At 42.9% G+C, this 19703-nt stretch overlaps 1 protein-coding gene across 1 annotated transcript in view; it reads left to right on the forward strand.

Annotated features, from left to right (window-relative positions):
* Positions 1-18816, forward strand: part of CARS2 (cysteinyl-tRNA synthetase 2, mitochondrial) — a 131146-nt gene extending 112330 nt beyond the window's left edge. The window contains exons 12-15 of the mRNA XM_082246278.1: positions 2285-2408; positions 2972-3070; positions 7037-7282; positions 18692-18816. Coding sequence (XP_082102404.1) covers positions 2285-2408; positions 2972-3070; positions 7037-7282; positions 18692-18745 — 523 coding nt within the window. The 3' untranslated portion in view covers positions 18746-18816. The remainder of the gene's footprint in view (positions 1-2284; positions 2409-2971; positions 3071-7036; positions 7283-18691) is intronic.
* Positions 18817-19703: the final 887 nt, after the last annotated feature.

Consider the following 19703-nt stretch of genomic DNA (forward strand, 5'->3'; position numbering starts at 1 on the left):
CCCATAAAATATGCTTAGATTGCTGTGCAACACAACACGTAAGTATCTCACAGACCTGTGTATATATAAACCTTAGGACAATCATTTAAAAAAAAAAAAAAAAATATTACACATGATTTTGAAAACACTGAAAATAGTCAGAGAGTTAACACTTTGTCTGAGCCAACCTTAATAAAGAACTTCATTATTATAGCCGAAGACTGCTAGCAAACAGCAACTGTGGAGACAATGAACATTTTGACCCCCTCGGTCATTCTGCACCCCCATTATGACCCCCCTGGTCATTCTGCACCCCCATTATGACCCTCCTGGTCATTCTGCCCCCCAGTATGACCCCCTGGTCATTTTTCCTCCCAGTATGACCCCCCGGTCATTCTGCCCCCCCAGTATGACCCCCCCAGTATGACCCCCCTAGTCATTCTGCCCCCCAGTATGACCCCCCTCGGTCATGCTGCCCTCCAGTATGACCCTCCTGGTCATTCTGCCCTCCAGTATGACCCCTCCTATTCATTCTGCCCCACCAGTATGCCCCCCCAGGTCATTCTGCCCCCCCAGTATGACCCCCCCCCAGATCATTCTGCCCCCCAGTATGACCCCCCCCCCCACAGGTCATTCTGCCCCCCCCAGTATGACGCCCCCCCCCCCCCAGGTCATTCCAGTATGACCGCCCCAGGTCTGTTTTGCTCTCTGATTTGACCCACCCCCCTCCAGGTCAGTCTGTCCCCCAGGTCTGGATAGAGTCCTTCCATATGCTGATGACACCAGAAGACCAGCCCTGTGATAGATATATCAATATGTCAGGCAGCCCTCTTTGTACACAGCTCACACATTACACAGGTGCTGCTTTCAGGCACAGTCAAGCCTGCTGGTTAAGCTGCCTTCCACAAGCACCTCCATCCCATGTCATTCTCCCCCCCCCCCCCCCACACACACACACAATAGCTGAGACCTAGTGTGAGCCCTCACTCATCATGTTGTAGCTCGGCCTCCTGATGAGTACGAGCAGTGCTATCGTGGACTGTCAGCGATCTCGCTCATATGTGCCCTGATGCAGGAGAGAGCTGGGTCAACATAGGCAGCGAGTCCAGCCCGGGTATAGACGGGTTAATGGGGCTGACACACAGTTGGGACTGAGGGGGAAGAGTGGGGCAAGGAGGCCTCACACACACAGGCCAGCACAGTGCCCCCTGAAGTTTTATTAGGGGTTTGTGTGAGTTATCAAGCACCATACTACTGCCTGGGACGACCCAGAGCTCTGAGCACTCCCTTATTATGGACCCGGGTTTCAGATGGGCTAAAACCCAGACTATCTGGGTGAATCTCAGACAGGTGGCAACCCTACATAGTAATGGTCCAATAGGTATGTGTGGGTTGGGGCTGAATGGCAAGCTCTGACACTATCTGGAAGTGTCAAAACTTTGCTCTCAAAATGGCACATAATTTAGCCATGGCATGAGGCTTTAGAAGGCTGCTCCAGGCATAATGTGGCTCTGGATATGACCAATTCCCAGGCACCAGTGCCATTACATTAATACAGAGAGACAGTCCCTAGCACTTTGCAATGCATGCTATAATCACAGAGAGCCCTCAAAATTAAACCAGGCTTCTACTTTATATGCCTATGAAGGAATGGAACAGCAGGAAGGCTAAGCAGAGGTAATGGATGGATTGTTGGACAATTAGAATAGTTCTAAAAACCAGTGATTAACATAAGATGGCTTATATGGTGATTGCATTGCCTGGAGTTTAGCTTTAAGAAACAATTCTGGGTAACCATTTTATTCATAAAAACAAGTAAACAATTTCTGCATTGGGATGATTTATACATACATAGAAAAGATCATTATACCTTTTTTTTTCTGTATTAATGCATTGCTCTTTAATATGTTCACCATTCCTATATAATGCCTACAGTGCCTTCAGAATGGATATGGCTTAAAAGCTTTAAATACAATGAGCTTAAAATCTTATATGCCTCCCTCTGCTCTCACTATAATATTCAGCCCTTGTTGCACTAGTTATTACTGTTTTGGGGGACCCAGCCATTGAAATAAACTGATCTAACTTATCCAGGACTTGTGTTTTAGTCCTTTATCTGTGGGCACATCACAATGGAACATTTTTCTGCCTATTGTCTGTATATTTTACTTCCCCTTTCACAACAGTGTGTGTGGAATATACTGATTTGCCGTTTTATGCCTATAATCCACGTGACAATCTTAATACTGTGTTACGCTAAGCCATGCTCTGCTCACTGCAAATGTTTTTCTTTCATTGTTTAAAGCTTGAATGAAACCAAAGTGAATGTTAAGGCAGCACTTGCAGATGACTTTGACACCCTGCGAGCTGTTGATGCCGTTATGGACCTCATTCACCATGGTAACCGACAGCTTAAGACTGTTTCCAAGGTAACCCATCAGCATATAATCTAAAGATGGCTGCTGTCCATGGCAGCAGACTTAAGGTTAGCCCTTTAGCTCTAAAACCATCTTCCCGTCTGCTTAGTTGAAGTACATATTTTGATATAATTTTGTTTATTTTTTAATATATTATGCTATATATATGTATCTCAAAATGTTACTACATATAAAGGGTTGCAAGACTAGCTTAATTGTATTTCATATGCATAAAACTTTAAACAGTTTACATAAGCTATCCTTTACTGAGAAATTAATAGGCTTTGAGAGGTATGATGACATGTCCAGCCTTTATGACATTTAATGATATGTATCTTTCAAACTTTAATAATGAATCATTTTATTCTGTTATATTTTAGATATGTAAAATCTGACACTGAGCCCTTTAAGACACAGAAAGGACCTGATACCTGATAAAATACCAGGCTTAGCTTTATAAGCGAATATAATGAGACTGCTTCTTTCTTTTTTTTTTTTTTTTTTATAGTTCTTTATGTTGGTTCGGGTGTCCTGTAATATTATAAAAGTACATTTTTTCTTTCTGTTCCTTGCAGGATGTTCAGCATGCCCGTAGTCCCCTTGTTTATGGTGCTATGGTGACTTATATAGAGCAGTTCCTGGAGCAATTGGGAATTTCTGTGCAGCAAAAGCAGGTAACACCCATTGTGATGTCCATACAGGCATCAAGTTCTGTGCACATACTGTATGTATTATATTTTCTCGTTATGTATATCTCTACACTATCTTGGTACTGTCTGCTTATTACATTGTATAAAATAGTACTGTAAATGATCGTTTTTAAAAATGCATCGTTTTTTCTGGACAAATGTTATTAGATGTACCCTCTTCAGTTAAATGTATTAAATGTTTGGAATAAACACTTTCAATGCACTTACAAATTCTACTATTAAGATAAAAATCATTTATGGATAAAATAATGGTTTATTTACTAAAAGAGTAGCTCATGTTCACTTTCAAAGTGTGTTTTCACTTGGCTTGGAGAATGTGGTTAAGCTTAGTGCACTTTGCAAAGAATGCCCAATTATGTGTAAGAAAAGGGAAAAAAATGGATTTTTGCATTTATATGACTTTGATGAAGTCAGCAGCTTATTTACTAAAGCTGGCCAAAGACAGATCAAAATTTGTCTGGTTCAGCAGTAACTCGCTGCATTTTGACCCATCTATGGGTAGGCTGATTTTACTACAGGCAATTGATAGATTTAGTACAACCAGCCTGTTTTTTTATTTATTTTTTGTCTGATCACTGCGGGCCGCTCTAGCTACCGGCAGAGATCATTATATTCTGATGGCGGGGAAACCTCCCTGTTGTCAGAATACAGTCATGCTGCAGGAGGGATTTCCCCATCAACACTGACTGATAATGAGGGAATCAAGTGGTTTTCTTTCCTTCAGACCATGGTTGTCATCTATTGCCAGCTTTAGTGAAAATCATTTTAACCTAACTTGACTTGATCAAGGTTAAAGTGGAGTTCCACCCATTTTTGGAACTTTAGATCTATGTAATCCCCTTTAAAATGGCTTTTACCAATGGAAACTTTTTTTTTTTTTTTTTTTGCTAGTAAATACCTTAATTTCGGCTTTATTCCTCCTCACCTCACTTCCTGGTCCGATCGGCGATGACGTCATTCGGCGATCCGCAGTGTCTGCTGGGATGTATTCTATTCCAGAAATCTCGCAGTAGCTGTATCTGTACTGAGCCGTGCCTGCCCCGCCTCCGCCCCGCCTCCGCCTCGCCTCCTCTAATTGAGTTGCATTGTATGAATGTATTAAGGCTGTTCTCTGCCCCGCCTCCGCCCCGCCTCCTCTCATTGAGTTGCATTGTATGAATGTATTAAGGCTGTTCTCTGCCCCGCCTCCTCACATTGATTTGTAAGAGGAGGCGGGGCGGAGGCGGGGCAGAGAACGGCCTTAATACATTCATACAATGCAATTCAATGAGAGGAGGCGGGGCGGAGGCGGGACAGAGGCGGGGCAGGCACGGCTCAGTACAGATACAGCTACTCCGAGATTTCTGGAATTGAATACATCCCAGCAGATACTGCGGATCGCCGAATGACGTCATCGCCGATCGGACCAGGAAGTGAGGAGAGGAGCAATAATGCCGAAATTAAGGTACTTACTAGCAAAAAAAAAAAAAGTTTCCATTGGTAAAAGCCGTTTTAAAGGGGATTACATACAGCTATGTATTCCAACATATTAAAAATGGGTGGAACTCCGCTTTAAGCTGTGAAGTCTACAGTCATCCAATCATGTGTAAGCATAATTGGGTATTCTGTGCAAAGTGAGTTTTCACTAAGCTTCACCTCATGCACTAAGCTTAAGAAAAATGTACTTGTACATAGGTGAGAATGGCCATAAAAATATTTGATAGTGATTTTGAAAATAGCGATTAACATTGAGGCAAATATCTTTTGTGTCAAATAGATTTAGCATTCTGTGTTCAAATGCTTTCCTTTCATTCAAAGGAGAAATATGGCAAAAGCTTTTTTGGCTATACTTTCTCCTATGGATCACAGGAGTGCAGTTCGTTTTGCACTCCTGTGACCCATTTTTAGCATGACAGTGGGCAAAAATCTGCTGTCGGTTGACATCATTTAGCTGGTCCAGGCTCGGGAAAGATCCCAACCAAATGGTTGGTGTCCACCCAGAAGCCTGGACCGGCACCTAGCTCATCCTCTCAGCGATCCACCAAGAGTCTGAGCCAGCCCCTGCCACCCCCTCCACAGCCCAGTGCTCCAGTGAGCACTGGAGGGGAGAGCAGAGAGCCACTGACTGACAGTCCTGGCTCTCTGCTCAGAGCGGAGGGGAAGAACTGCGCGATCAGCTGTGTTTGGTAATTTCTCACTGCAGAGCCTGAGGGGGACAGATGCAGCATTGTAAAACAATAAATTATTACCCGCGCTGTGATATATAAATATGTGACAAAAATAGAACAAATTTAATAAATCCTGAAGCTGCTGCTCACTAGGTAAAATGCCAGAAAAGAGACTAAAAACATATAGGCAGCGCTAACAGGTAAAAACTACAAATAAGTGCTATATAAATAAGAAGTCCATATACTGTGACAAAATATTAAAATTCATATAAAAATTAAGTGCATACCAAAATCACTGAATATAAATGAATAAAGTGCAACAATAGGTTAAATCAAGTGTCCAAAATATGACCATATATAAAGTGCAAGATATATTAAGGTGCAGTCCAAACAGGTATTCTTCCAAAGAAGCTAAAGTGCCAGAAAGGTGCTCAAAATCCAAATAAGTGCCCAAGTGCTCTTCAGGAAAAATCCCCCCTATGGGGATGCACTCACCAAATTTAGGATGTAAATGAGCCTTAAGCAAATATGGTGTTCCTTGGTCAGATGAAAGGGTAAATGCAGCCTCACAGGTACATAAGATATCCCTTGACCGGATGGATGGATAACTGCAACCTCTTATGAATGGCTCCTTAATAGTTCCTCTCCTCTCTCTCCCCAATAAAATGTTTAGAAGAAAGGGAAGAAGCCGAACATCGTGAAGCCCGTAAGGTTTTTATTATAATCAAGATTAAAAAATGGTACTCACAAAGGTAGCGTATTAATCGGCATTAGTCAGCATAACACAGCATGTCCCTTCACTTCCGTGTCCGCTGCCGGCGTGCGGTCCACGGTGGTTTACAGGAAATGACGCTGTAGTGCTCCGCTGCCCGGAAGTGCGTCGACGCGTTTCGCCCGCCTTAATGGGCGTTATCAAAGACATTCTTATTCATATAGCACTTATTTGTAGTTTTTACCTGTTAGCGCTGCCTATATGTTTTTTAGTCTTTTAGATGCAGCATTGGATCGATGATGCATCCATCTAGGCGACTATAAATTTTTATTTTTTTATTTTTTCTCTGGTAAAGCAGTATTATACCCAAATCCAAAAATTTAATATATTCCAGCTTACCAGTCATTTGATATAGTGGCTGCATTCGTTTTCTTTTTGTAAGCTATTATTCCTATGTTTTCACCTGGTGATCTGGTCAGTAACACACTTCCTGTGTTAGAGTGCCTTCATTCTGGATGAAGGAGCACAGGGCACATTTGGATAGCAGCATTGTCAGTCTGGGGGTAAAGGTGTGTTAGATGTACTAGCAGATTTAGATTCACCAACAAATTAGCTGAACTCCAGCCAACACTCTACAAGCAATTACAGCAAATGTTTTGTTTCATTTTGGGATAAAGATTTTACATGAATAAAATCTGAATATTTTAAGCACCCCTGTCAGTAGTAAATGATTTGCCTCATCCCTGTAACTGCTACGTCGGTAAGAGCTTATTCTTTGAAAAACAGATTCATCAGGTGAAAATGGGAAAAAAGAACGCCTAATAGGGAAAACTAATTTAGCAATCATATCACATCAAGAATTGGTAAGCTGCAAAATAATAAATGTTTGCTTTTGGGTTTAATACTGCTTTAAATTCTGCCCACTCTATCCAAAACGTAAAATAATATTTTGGCTGGAGTTGGTTTTGAAAACACGCTTTGTTGCCTCTGGCCTGCTAGCTAACCTGTCATTCACAATGCCATTCTGTCGTTTCCTATATGTTGAAGCGTTTTTCATACTTGTTTTTACAGTCTGTAGCAGAAGACAAAAGTTCTGCCCTTCTCTACAATGTGGTAGAAGAGATTGTAGACTTCAGAAGCAAGGTGCGTAGCTATGCTCTGTCATCTGAAGAGATAGGACAAGATTTGGGGCTTACAAAAGAAGAATTAATCCAGAGAAAGGAGAGAAGGAAAATAATTCTTAAAGAACGGGAGCCACTCATACATGCTTGTGATACTCTGCGCCAGAATCTAGCTGGATATGGTATTAATATTAAGGTTAGTTTTCTGTGCCTTTGAGATGTATAATTGTGTATGTCAAATTTGCATATAAGTAAAACTAGCTTTCTCTTTCATTCCTTGATGGACACAGTGCTCCACATTCAGAACCATAGGGTTATATCACCCCCTATAGGAGTAGGACACTAGGAAGAAAAAACACTTGATTACGCCTGTCGGCAGCCCTAGCTGGTATATATCCACCTCTCTGCTATAGGCCAAAAAATGAAAGAAAGCTATCAAGTGTGCCATAATCCTATCGTATCAGAAATAGTTGGTTGGACAGGTGTAATAACAGCTGTCAAAAGGGGGGACTTTAAGGGCACATCATGAGACTAATATAACCATATATTCTTGTATAAAAGGAAAAATATTTATCAATACCGTTTAAAACAAACATATATAAAAATTATAAAAGGTAATAATGTTGACCCATAAGGGCATCAGGCTGACACAGGAAAACAAATATCTTGTGAATTTAAATAGTGCACATCAAACATCTAAATATAATACATATCATGAAAATTGTATAGATGTGAAGGTATGTCTGTTCATGGGTCGACGTGTTTCGCATCAAGCTTCTTCAGGACCATAAATGCACAGACCGATCATTGTTAAAAATAAACAAATTCATTATTCAAAATATTACATCATACAACATGCAGTATATCAAATGCATAGTATGTTGTGAATAGCTTACTAGGAAAAAGACCTCCTCTGACCATCAAAAGAAAGCCTCACGGGGGGCGGACATAGGGGTAATAAGGACCAAGATGTTACAATCACGAAATGCAAGTTGAAGAATCTACATAAACGTACAAAATTACTTGTAAATGTCATACTGTAAGGCGATCATCCAAGCAAGGGAATTGTCCATATCATGGGGTCAAAATTTATATGTACGTGTGTGTGTGTGTATATATATATATATATATATATATGGGACATTAACCTTGTAAATAAATCCAATGGGTGTAGCTCCAGATCACATATGTGGTTCTGCATGTGCTGTGAGAGTGTCACCTTAAGATAAAGAAAACCCAGGTATGTACTATAAAATAATTAAAATATTGTCTATATGATAGAAATGTTCATGATATGTATTCTATCTAGTATTTAGATGTTTGATGTGCACTATTTGCATTCACAAGATACTGGTTTCTCTGTGTCAGGCTGATGCCCTTATGGGCCAGCCTTATCACCTTTTATAATTTTTATATATGTTTCTTTTAACCACTTAAGCCCCGGAAGATTTTACCCCCTTCCTGACCAGGGGGTATTTTGCGATTCGGCACTGCGTAACTTTAACGGACAATTGCGCGGTCGTGCGACGCTGTATCTAAACGAATTTGGCGTTTTTTTTTTCCCACAAACAGAGCTTTCTTTTGGTGGTATTTGATCACCTGTGCGATTTTTTGATCATGCGCTATAAACAAAAAAAGAGCGTAAATTTTGCAAAAATAGCAATATTTTTCACATTTTTTTATATGAAATTCCCCCCCAAAAAAATGTAAAAATCAAAATTTTTTTAACGTTTTCGGCCAATTTGTTTTATGCTACCTATGTTTGGTAAAAAAAATCGCAAAAAGCGTATTTTGATTGGTTTGCGCAAAAGTTATCGCGTTTACTAACAAAGGGAAAGATTTTTGTCATTTTTGTTGTTTTTTTAACGCGTAATGGCGGCGATCTGCGATTTTTTTTTTTTTTTTTGCGGTACTGCGACGGACAGATCGGACCCTTGACTGACATTTTTGACACTTTTGGGGTTACCAGTGACATTTCTACAGTAATCAGTGCTATACATATGCACTGTTACTGTAAAAATACACTGGCAGTGAAGGGCTTAACTTTTTTTGAAGGGGAGGGGCTATGTGTGTCCCTAGGGGCGTGCTTTCTACTGTGATTGGCTGTGGCTTCAGATGTATGAACAGTGATCAACGGTTCTACATAGTAGAACCGTATGATCATCCTTCATACATCGGGCAGAATGACAGGCAGCTTGTTTACACAAGCCGCCTGACTTTCTCCCTCTCCCCCGACGATCACAGAGTGACCGGCGGACATCGGGTCCGCCGGTCACACGCGCGGGGGGGGTGCGTGACCGCGCCTCCGGTGGCGCGCACTCGCTCCCTAGACCCTCACAAGCTAGCGACGTAGACCTACGTCGCTTTGCCTGTGAGGGGCTGACTGCCGACGTAGCTCTGCATTAGGCAGTAGGTAAGTGGTTAAATGGTATCAATAAATATTTTTACTTTTATACAAGAATATATAGTTTTATCTGTCTCATGATGTGCCCCTAAAATCCACCCTTTTGACAGTTGTTATTACACCTATCAATCAACTTTCTCTTCTATAGGCCTTCCGTTTTTTTCTGCCTAGTCATGAGTAAAGTCCCTGCCGGGATCTTTGGTTCTGGCAAATTTCTCCTTTTTAAATGGCTAGCTTTTTTTTCCTGTGAGATCTACAATCAATGGCTGGGCGACGGGCTGGATAGCTAGATCCAGTGGTCCCAGCCTGCCAGCCCGGTAGCAGAACACCAGGAAAGGTCACACGTGCTGGTGTCAGTAGTTTTTTATTCAATTTTTCTTCCATTTGTTTTATTCATTTTTTTTTTGTCTAAACAGACCTCATTATGTTGCACCTTTGAGACAGAGAAAGGAAAAGGAAGACACCGCTTTCCATCTCCTTCTCTGAAGCCTCAGCTGCACAGAATAAATAGATAAGAATAGCTCTGTACAGAGCTTCCCATTCATTCATATACTAAAGCATTGTAAACAGTTTACTATATTTCAGTTATGAATAGACAGAGTCTGTGATCGGTACGGATCACTGACTCTCCATTCAGAAAAGGCTCCACCCTGACAGATCCCCCGCAGGAGCCGGTGGGAGAGGGGGGAACCTTGCAGAGCTGTGAGGTTGAGGGAAGGGGGGGGAGGAAAAAGCACATGGGGGCTGGAGAGCACGGGGGGGGGGGCAGCAGTAGAAAGAAGCTGCATAGGAGGAACTGTGGGGGTAGCTGCATATAAAGGAACCAATTTTTCTTCATTGCCCAACCCCGCTTCTCCTCCTTACCCTCCCACAGACATTCAGTGGCTGCAGGAGGAAAATGGAGAGATGGGTTCTTCTATGCCGGTGTTTCTCCATCTTTTTCCATTGGGGATGCCCTTGAAAATATTTTCAGTCTGGAGACACCCTAGTCTAAGGCTTGGTTCACATTACTCCGTGTCACAGAATAAACGCAAAATTGTGCGTGTTCCTGACACGCAGACAAATACGCCAGGGCATCATTCATTCTTAATTGGTGCCTCTACGCATTGGCAAACATGGTGCATTTTTTGGTGCAGCGCAATTAAAGAAAAAAAAAGATAAGGGAATTTTTCTGTGGGGCCGTTTCTTTTGGCACTCACAAGCCGTCTTCCATGGCGAAAGTGTTCCCTTATCCCTCCTACTTTGATAAGTTTGTCTACAAAGATTGGGAGCATCTAAAACATCCCTTTGTGGTTCCTAAACGCTTTGCGGTGAAGATCCCCTTTGAGGAGTCACTTCCGAAGAAGTGGACTGCCCCACCAGTGGTGGACCCTCCTGTCTCCAGTTTAAATAAGGCAACCATGATTCTGTTAGAGGAATCCCCAGACCTTTAAAGATTCAGCTGACAGAAAAGCAGAGTTTGTTGCCCGCAATATGTTCAATATTGCTGGTTCAGTGTTACGGCTGGTTCTGGCCATTGCCCTGGTGTCGCAAACTCTGAGTGGGCTAAACTTTTGCACCATGGTCTGGGGGGTGAGCAGATTCCCCCCGCCTTTGTTGGTCCAGGGGCTGCAGTTTATCTGCGATGCCTCTCTGGACACTGCCCCCTTAATTTCTAAGCTATCTGTTTGGGCAGTGATGCTTAGGCCTCTGTTGTGACTGAAGTGTTGGTCTGCAGACCAAACCTCTAAGAAAGCTGTGACCAATTTGCCCTTTCAAGGCCATTGCCTGTTTGGGGCTACCCTAGATGACATTGTTTGAAGTCTCATGGGGGGAGGAGAGCACTTTTCTTTCACAGTCTGGGAAGAGGAAAGAGCCTCGTCGCAGATGCGGCCCGTTTTTTTGTCCCTCAGGGTCCACTGACAAGGTTTCAAAACCCTTCAAGTCCTCCTCCTGAGGTTCCTAGCGGCCCTGGTCTGGCAAGCCAAGAGCAGGATTCTCTAGACCCGTGGGCAAGTCTCCTGAGGTGGGGGGACGTCTTTGTTGGTTTCTAGGCTTGTGGCCCTTCTTGGTGAATGACAATTGGGTCCACAGAGTAATTCTGTCTGGTTACAAGACAGTTTAGTTCCTGCCCTCCAGAAAGGTTATTTTCCTCCAACAAGCATCTGCTCTTTGGAGCAGTGTAGGACCTATTCCTTCAGGGAGTGATTGCCATGGTTCCGGTTTCTGAACTGTTTCAAGGTTTTTATTTAAACCTGTTTACGGCCCCGAAGGAGGAGGGCAATGTTCGTCCGATTCTGGACCTCAAGGCCCTGAACTGTTTTTTGTGCAGGTACAAAAATTCAGAATGGAGTCCATTCGCATGGTGGTGGCATCCCTATATCAGGAGAATTTTTTAGCCTCTATCGACATCAAAGATGCTTACTTGTATATTCCAATCTGTGCCCAACGCCAGTGTTTCTTTCACTTTACTGAGGGAGAGGAGCACTGCCAGTTTGTGGCGTTACCCTTTGGTCTCGCCTTTACTGCTGGGGGGCACTGGTTTTGGCAATGCTGCGTTAGTGGGGGATTGCTGTGCTCGGCTATCCCCTCCTATGAGCGGAGTCCACTTCTGCATTGATGGACGACGTGGAGATCACTATGCAAACCTTGAAGGAGTTCAGTTGGCTTCTGAACTACCAGAAGTCTGCCCTGATCCTGTCCAGAAAACTGGATTACCTGGGTCTGACTCTGGATTCAGTTCTGGCCAGAGTGTTTCTTCCTCTGGACAAACGCCAGAATTTGCATGCTGCGATTCATCTGTTGCTGTCCCACAGGAGGTCCTCCCTCCAGACTTGCATGCGAGTGCTGGGCCTGATGGTGTCTACCTTCGAGGCGGTACCATTTCTCTCTAGAGGGAGATCCTGGTGAAATGGGACGTGTACACAGTCTCTGGACAATCAGATTTGGCTGAGCCAGGAAACCAGGGGTTCTCTGGTCTGGTGTCTTTGTTCTCCGAATCTTCGGCAGGGCAAGTCTTTTCTCCCCTTGTATTGGACAATGGTCATGACCGATGCCAGTCTGTCTGGCTGGGGAGGTGTCCTGGGAAGGAGTTCTGCTCAGGGTAGTTGGACGCTGGAGGAATCCAGACTACCGATCAATGTCTTGGAACTTCGGGCGGGCGTTGGACCAAGGAGAGTAGTCCCTTCATCCAGATGGGTTTCATCTGATATGTCGGAAACCTCTGGTGGATGCCACAGACGCTCTGGTGCCCCCTGTGGGGCCAGTATCATCTGATTTTATGCCTTCCCTCCTTTCAAGCTCCTTCTGGAGCTTCTGTGCAGGATCGACGCCTAAGGGATTCCGATCATTCTGGTGGCCCCGGACTGGCCTCGCCGGTCTTGGTACGCCGACCTAGTGCTCTTGGTCACCGACCTCCTCTAAGGGAGGACCTGCTGTCCCAAGGGGCGATCTTCCATCATGCTTTACAATCGCTGGATGTTTCCTGTGTTCATTCGCTTTGTGCATTCGCTGAAGTGCAGAGTCAGAAGTGCTCCCACTTAAAGAAATACTCCACTTTGAGAAAGAGCTCCACAGCAAATGTGCCTTCCCCAAGAGATGTTTAGTTGTATACGGTTAGGACCGGATGTCAGACATCACATGGGATGTCTGTGCCATGCAAATTAAGCCATACAGATTGTATGGCTGAATTTGCATCGCATTCGGACCAAACTCATGTAGGACTCTTTTTGGTCTGCACCAGAATCTGATTGCATAGCTTGTTCATGCTCATGCAATCCAATTCCTGTCCGAATTGACGCAAACTGATCTGGGGGGCCATTAACTTTGTATTGACACTCCAAGCAGTTCGCATATGGCAGTGTGAACTGCCTGCGAGTCAGGTGCGATGTGGGAACCTGCAGTGGATTTGCAGGGTTCCCGCATCGCACCAATGTGAACCGAGCCTTAGGGATGGGGGTGAGTGCTTTCCAATTAGCTAATCAGGAGTTACTAAAGTATGGCTGGCTAAACAGAGCAACATTTTCACTTCAGAAACAGCCTTACAAGAGGACAGGTAATAAAGATAAGAACAGGCAATTATTTAAGGTAAGACATAGGGAGAAAATAAAGCATTGCAATGAGGACAGTCTACAGATGGTTAAGCAAAATAAACATACCACAATTAAGGACAAAACCTAAGGAGAGCAGTTTTCAGGATCACAGTTTTGGGTGGAGTTGCAGCAGTAAGAACATACCTAATGGAGGGACAAAGAAGACCTTTTTAGATGAGACATTCAGATGATGATTTCAGCTGGTGCCTTGGCTTTCCATGCCTTTTTGCACCTCCCTTTCTTCGTGTGTTCAATACCTTTTCCCTGTGTCATTCGATTTTATTACACATAACTTAATTTCTGAGATTATTTGTTTTGGTTTCTTTGTATGTATGGATTACATGGGTTGTTGCCAACGCAGTGAAAATTTCATGTCAATAGCACCTTTGGAAATAAATTTACCCAGAAAAATGGTGACGTGTTCAACACTTTTTTTACTCGCTGTATGTATATTAATCACATCACAGAGAGCTGGGCTCTGGGAGGTCGTGATCTGAGGGGTGGGACTCTCCCTGCTCACACTGGGCAGCTTATAGAACAGGACAGGATTGAATTCTAACTGTGATCCATTTAATCCCGCCCAACAGCAGCCCAGCTAGCTTTCAGAACAGGCTGTGTATGAAGGTGTTTCCTTCTTGAATAATACTGTTATCTGTGAGGTGGGACTTGGAAGGTTTGGAATCTTTCTGTTGGTGTGCTGGGTGGGATTGAATGCTAATTAAGATTTATTCAATCCCACCCACCATCAGAACTGTGAAGGAAGCAACATCATTTGTAGAGTCTGAAAGACTACAGAGGGGTGTGTTTTAGACTAGAGATGCAGCAATGGCTATGGAAGGGACCCCGCCTACAGCAGGATATACAGTGTGTCACAAAATAAACCCAGACTATCAGGGGATCTGCAGACAACAGAGCAATCATTCCATTTAGTTCTAGAGAAAAAGAAAGTTGAAGTTCAGCTTTAAATTGCCCCAACTACCTCCCTAATGTGCCTCTAGGCGCTTGTACTGTATGCTAGGCAAGTTTAAAGCATAAAAGAAAAAGAGGGGCGCACCGACCTAGTGCATTATCATTAAACCATTTATTTAAAATATTAAAAAGTGTACAAAGTACTCACAAGACTGGTGTGATACAACACAAATCAACATAACCTATACAATCTCCAAGGTAGCCAAGGTCCCAAATGTAGCGAATGGACATGCAGATGGTCGCATGGGGCTGCTGTGGCTAGGCTGACGCGTTTCAGGGGCGAACCCCCTTCCTCAGAGCCAGAAAGAGTTCCATTTGGGACCTTGGCTACCTTGGAGATTGCATATGTTATGTTGATGTGTGTTGTATCACACCAGTCTTGTGAGTACTTTGTACACTTTTTAATATTTTAAATAAATGGTTTTATGGTAATGCACTAGGTCGGTGCGCCCCTCTTTTTCTTTTTTGTCTTTTCTACCAGTTGGTTCTGGATACCCTTGATCCTGAAGGGGGCAGCAAGACCGATAGCTCTTTCAACACCTGAGTTTGTAGTGCACCTCTTTTCACTCCATCAGACAGCACTCGAGCGCAGGAGATTTTGTTTTACTACTTAAGTTTAAAGCATAGCCCTGCCTAGTGGCTATACATTTAAATATACTGAACGAGTTCAGTTTAGCTAAAGTCGGCAAACTGTACAATCTTGTTGTTCAATCTCTTTCAGATTTAACAACTATATAGTGAAAGGGTCTGCTTGACTGTATACAGTTTGAATAAATTGTCTAGATTTCAGTTGATCAAGATGTTGGAGTTGACGATTCTTCTTTTAACAGCTGCTGACAGTGTCCTTCCAGATACCCAGATTCTATGTATTCACCACAGCAGCCATAGGGAAATTCCCTTGCAAAGTGAACAGTCTCTATTTCATTAGTAAATCAACACCAAATGTTTCCTCAGTGTCATATCTGATTTGTGGATTCCAATATTCACTGCAGTGGCAATCCTACTCCCCTAAGCTGGATATTTATTGAGGATTTACTTTATGGTGGTGCATAGGCTGTATACAGAGGGAACTGCTGTTTTATCTTTAGGACAGGGGCACATGAGTTCTTCTCCCTAACCTCTGTTTATTTCCTGCTATCTGGAGCAGCATTTACTTTCTGAACTGCTGTTTCTTGGAGCACAGGATCTTTAGAGCCGGTTCACACTGGGGCGACTTGTCAGGCGACCTGGTCGCCTGACAAGTCGCCGTGGGTCGCCTGCCATAGATTAGCACAGGACCCATTCTAATAGGAGCGACACAAGTCGCTCCGACTTAGAAAAAGGGTCCTGAGCTTCTTTGGGGCGACCTGGAGCGACCTGCATTGACTTCAATGATATGAAGTCCGTGCAGGTCTCTCCGAGGTCGCCCCGGCAAGTCGGGTCGCTGCTATGTGAACCGGCTCTTACTGTTCTGATTTGGAGGGCCATTTTTCTGGCACACCTTCCCAGGAAGTGGGTGGTGCTTTGTTGTAACATATCTCATGACTGCAGTGAGCGCTTTGCATATGACTTTCTGTAGCTATCTACTCCTGCAAAGCCTCTACCTGCTCCAGGAACAAGAAGTATTTCAGGGAAATATGCTGTACTCGCAACTATGGGTAAACAGTGATGCCTCTGTGGATCAGTACACAAAAACAGCCATAGGCAGCCATTCACATGTATGGCAGGCTGTTCTCCACTCTGATCCTTCAGGTGTGAATTGAGATTTTTAGCAAGGCTTGCTGTTAGTAGTTATCTACCTAGTTCACCTCTGGATAATTTGCTATAGTTCATTATAAAAAGAATTTAGCTGCGGGTGTTTTTGAGTTGGAAATTTTGTTTTTATATAAGATTGAGTGAAAAGCTGTTTTAGGTGGTTTGAGTGTCTAATGAGGCTTATCCTACTAGGTGGAGACCCCATGGCATATCCAGAGCAAGAACAGCTTTTTGGAGAGCTGGAGTCTCTAATGCAGGGCATAGTTTAAAGTAGAACTATAGGGGTTCTAATTCCTCTACACTCTATCCAGACCTAAAGTATGACTTTTAGTCCTACTTTAAAGTGGTTGTGAAGGCAGGCACAATGTTTTTTTTTTGAGTGCCCCCAGAGCAAGCTGCTTGTTGTGGAGGCACTTGGCAGGAGAGAGGAGCCAGGGGCGCAAGCGGAGGAACCAGAGAAGAGGAGGATCTAGGATGCCCTGTGCAAAACCAACTGCACAGTGCAGGTATGTATGACATGTTTGTTATTTAAAAACAAAAACAAGGCTTTAGTATCACTTTAAGCTAAATTGTGGGCAGACATTATAGCAAATAATTGCACCTCAGTGATGATGAATACATCATTAATTACTAATAATGCAGCAGTGCATGTACCTGCATTTGATGTTATAGCCGCATTTTGCAGCATTTGTAGAGTAGAGCTAAGAGAGTGGGAAGAAAGGAGTCACTTGGCTGGGCTGTAGTGCAAGAAACATGCTGACAGGAGGAGAGCAGGATGACACGGGGATCAGCTCAGTCAGTCAGGGTGGGGAGGAGACCTGAAAGTGAACCTACAACCAAGAAAAATCAGGTGCCTAGTCAGTGCCATACAGGGCTGTGCTGTGTAGCAGAGATGTGTAAATCTCAGGACTGGTTGTGCAAAAATGCAAAACCGTTTGACATGGAAAAACCGCTCTCATATACTTTATTTTGTCTGTATGTTTAACTGTTTGTACGGGGTCAGCTTTATAATGGTATTAAACTCCAAAACAAAAATTTATTCAATTGAAGCTTACCAATTCTTAGTTGTGCTGGTGGCATTTGTTTTTTTTTTTTTCCTTTTTATTTTCACCAGGTGATCCAGCCAGTAAATGTGTTAATTTTCAACTTGCTTTAATGGACCAAGCTGCCCAGACAAAGTAGCAGTTAGAGGATTGTGATAACCCATTTATTACTGACAGGGGTGCCTACAATTGTCAGCTTTTATTCATTTATGTAAAACCCTTATCCCAAAAGGAGTTTGCAGTAACTGCTTATAAAGTGTTAACAAGAGTTCAGGGTCAATTTGTTAGTCTAAATCTACTAGTCTAAAGCTGGATACACACTATACAACTTTTGTTGGTAGATTTCCTTTTCAACCAACAAACAACACTGGACAAAAGTTGGCCGATCAGTTGGGCAACAATCTGTGCGTATGTACGGGGCTTTAAGGCCCGTACACACGTGCAGATTGTCGGCCGAAAGATTCGGCCGACGACCGATCAGCCGATTTTCGGCTTGTTAGTATGATGCTTCCGACAGCCGACAGCGCACTTTCGGCCGAAAAGAATCTGTCGTGCAAGCATTAAAATTTTTGTATGCCGACACCAGAACGGCCGATTGTTCGCCAGTCAATACAGAATTCGGCCGACAGACAGCAGATTTGCAAGACTGGGCATGCTCAGAAAAGAAAAAACACAGGGAAAGTTAACCATCACATGACATCACTTCTGCAGTCGGCTGTAGTCGGCGGACAAAATTCTTGTGCAGTCTTTTGCACTTTTCAACAGACAAGACAGCCCGGGGACAAAAGACGGCCGATCGTTCGGCCGACGATCTGCACGTGTGTACGGGGCATTAGTCTAAAGGAAAAAATCTAAAGAAAATTGTATAGTGTGTATCCAGCTTAACACTACCCTCTCCCCACACTGACAATGCTGCTTTTAATTTTGACTAATTTATCCAGAAGGCAGACACCCTAATGGGCCATACACAACACTATACAATTTTCTTTAGACTTTTTCCTTTAGATTTACCAAAACCATATAATATTAGGTCAAACCTAAACGCTTTCAATATGTATGCAATCAGGCAGGCCCTTGCACTACATTGTTGAAGGAAATCTAACAACAAAAGTTGTATAGTGTGTATCCAGCTTAAGACAGGAAGTGTGTTACTGGCAGGATCTACAGGTGAAATAAAGGAAAACCTTTTAAAATCAAATGATTGATAAGCTGCAATATATTACATTTTTGTTTTTGGATTTAATACTCCCTTAAGCCTTGTGAATAGAATACAAGGCAATTCTTATATCTACAAGACTATTCATGCTGTTGGGATACAGGGGTATCAACCTGCACTAAGATATTACTACTCACTTGATTTTTTTTTTTTTCTTTTTTTTTTTTAGGATCGAGAACATATTTGTACATGGGAGCTGCAACATAAAAAAACGGACAAGTAATATTTATAATTTTTTAGAAAATGTATTTATTTCCACTAAATATATTTGTATTTTTTATAAAATGGCTGATGTGTACAAAAATAAAAATAAAAAATAATTAAAAATGATCTGTTTCACTATATCTGATGACACAGATGTGCCTACCTCCATACAGGTTGCAAATTCTGTGAATGCAATACACATTTTTAAATGCTTCCATAGCTTCTGTTACATAGCAAGTTATTGGTCTACCTACACAATGGTCACTGTAAATACAAAAGCGGACATGATTATTGCAGTAATATATATACACACACACACTGCTCAAGAAAATGAAAGGAATACTTTAAAAACAACACTTTCAATGGGAAAAATGGAAAAATACCATGCTGGATATCTATACAGATATGGGCTGGGTAATATGTTAGGAACAAAAGGATGCCACATTGTTTTATGGAAATGAAAATGATCAACCTACAGAAGGCTGAATTCAAAGAGACCCAGAAAATCAAAGTGAAAAAATTATGCAGCAGGCTAGTCCATTTTGCTGAAATTTAATTGCAGCAACTCAAAATGGTACTCAGTAGTTTGTATGGCCCCCATGTGCTTCTATGCATGCCTGAAAACGTTGGGGCATGCTCCTTTTGAGGCGACGCATGGTGTCCTGGGGTATTTCCTCCCAGATCTAGACCAGGGCATCACTAAGCTCCTGAACAGACTGAGGTGCAACCTGGTGGCGTCAGATGGACCAAAACATAATGTCCCAGAGGTATTTATTTGGATTTAGGTCAGACAAGTGTGGGGGCTATTTAATGGTATCCATTCCTTAATCCTCCAAGAACTGGCTGCATACTCTTGCCACATGAGGCGGGGCATTGTCGTGCACCAGGAGGAACCCAGGACCCACTGCACCAGTGTAGAGTCTGACAATGGGTTCAAGGATTCCATCCTGATACCTAATGGCAGTCAGGGTGCCATT

The sequence above is a fragment of the Pelophylax lessonae genome, assembly GCF_965119305.1.
Source record: "Pelophylax lessonae genome assembly, chromosome: 2".
Classification (NCBI taxonomy): domain Eukaryota; kingdom Metazoa; phylum Chordata; class Amphibia; order Anura; family Ranidae; genus Pelophylax; species Pelophylax lessonae.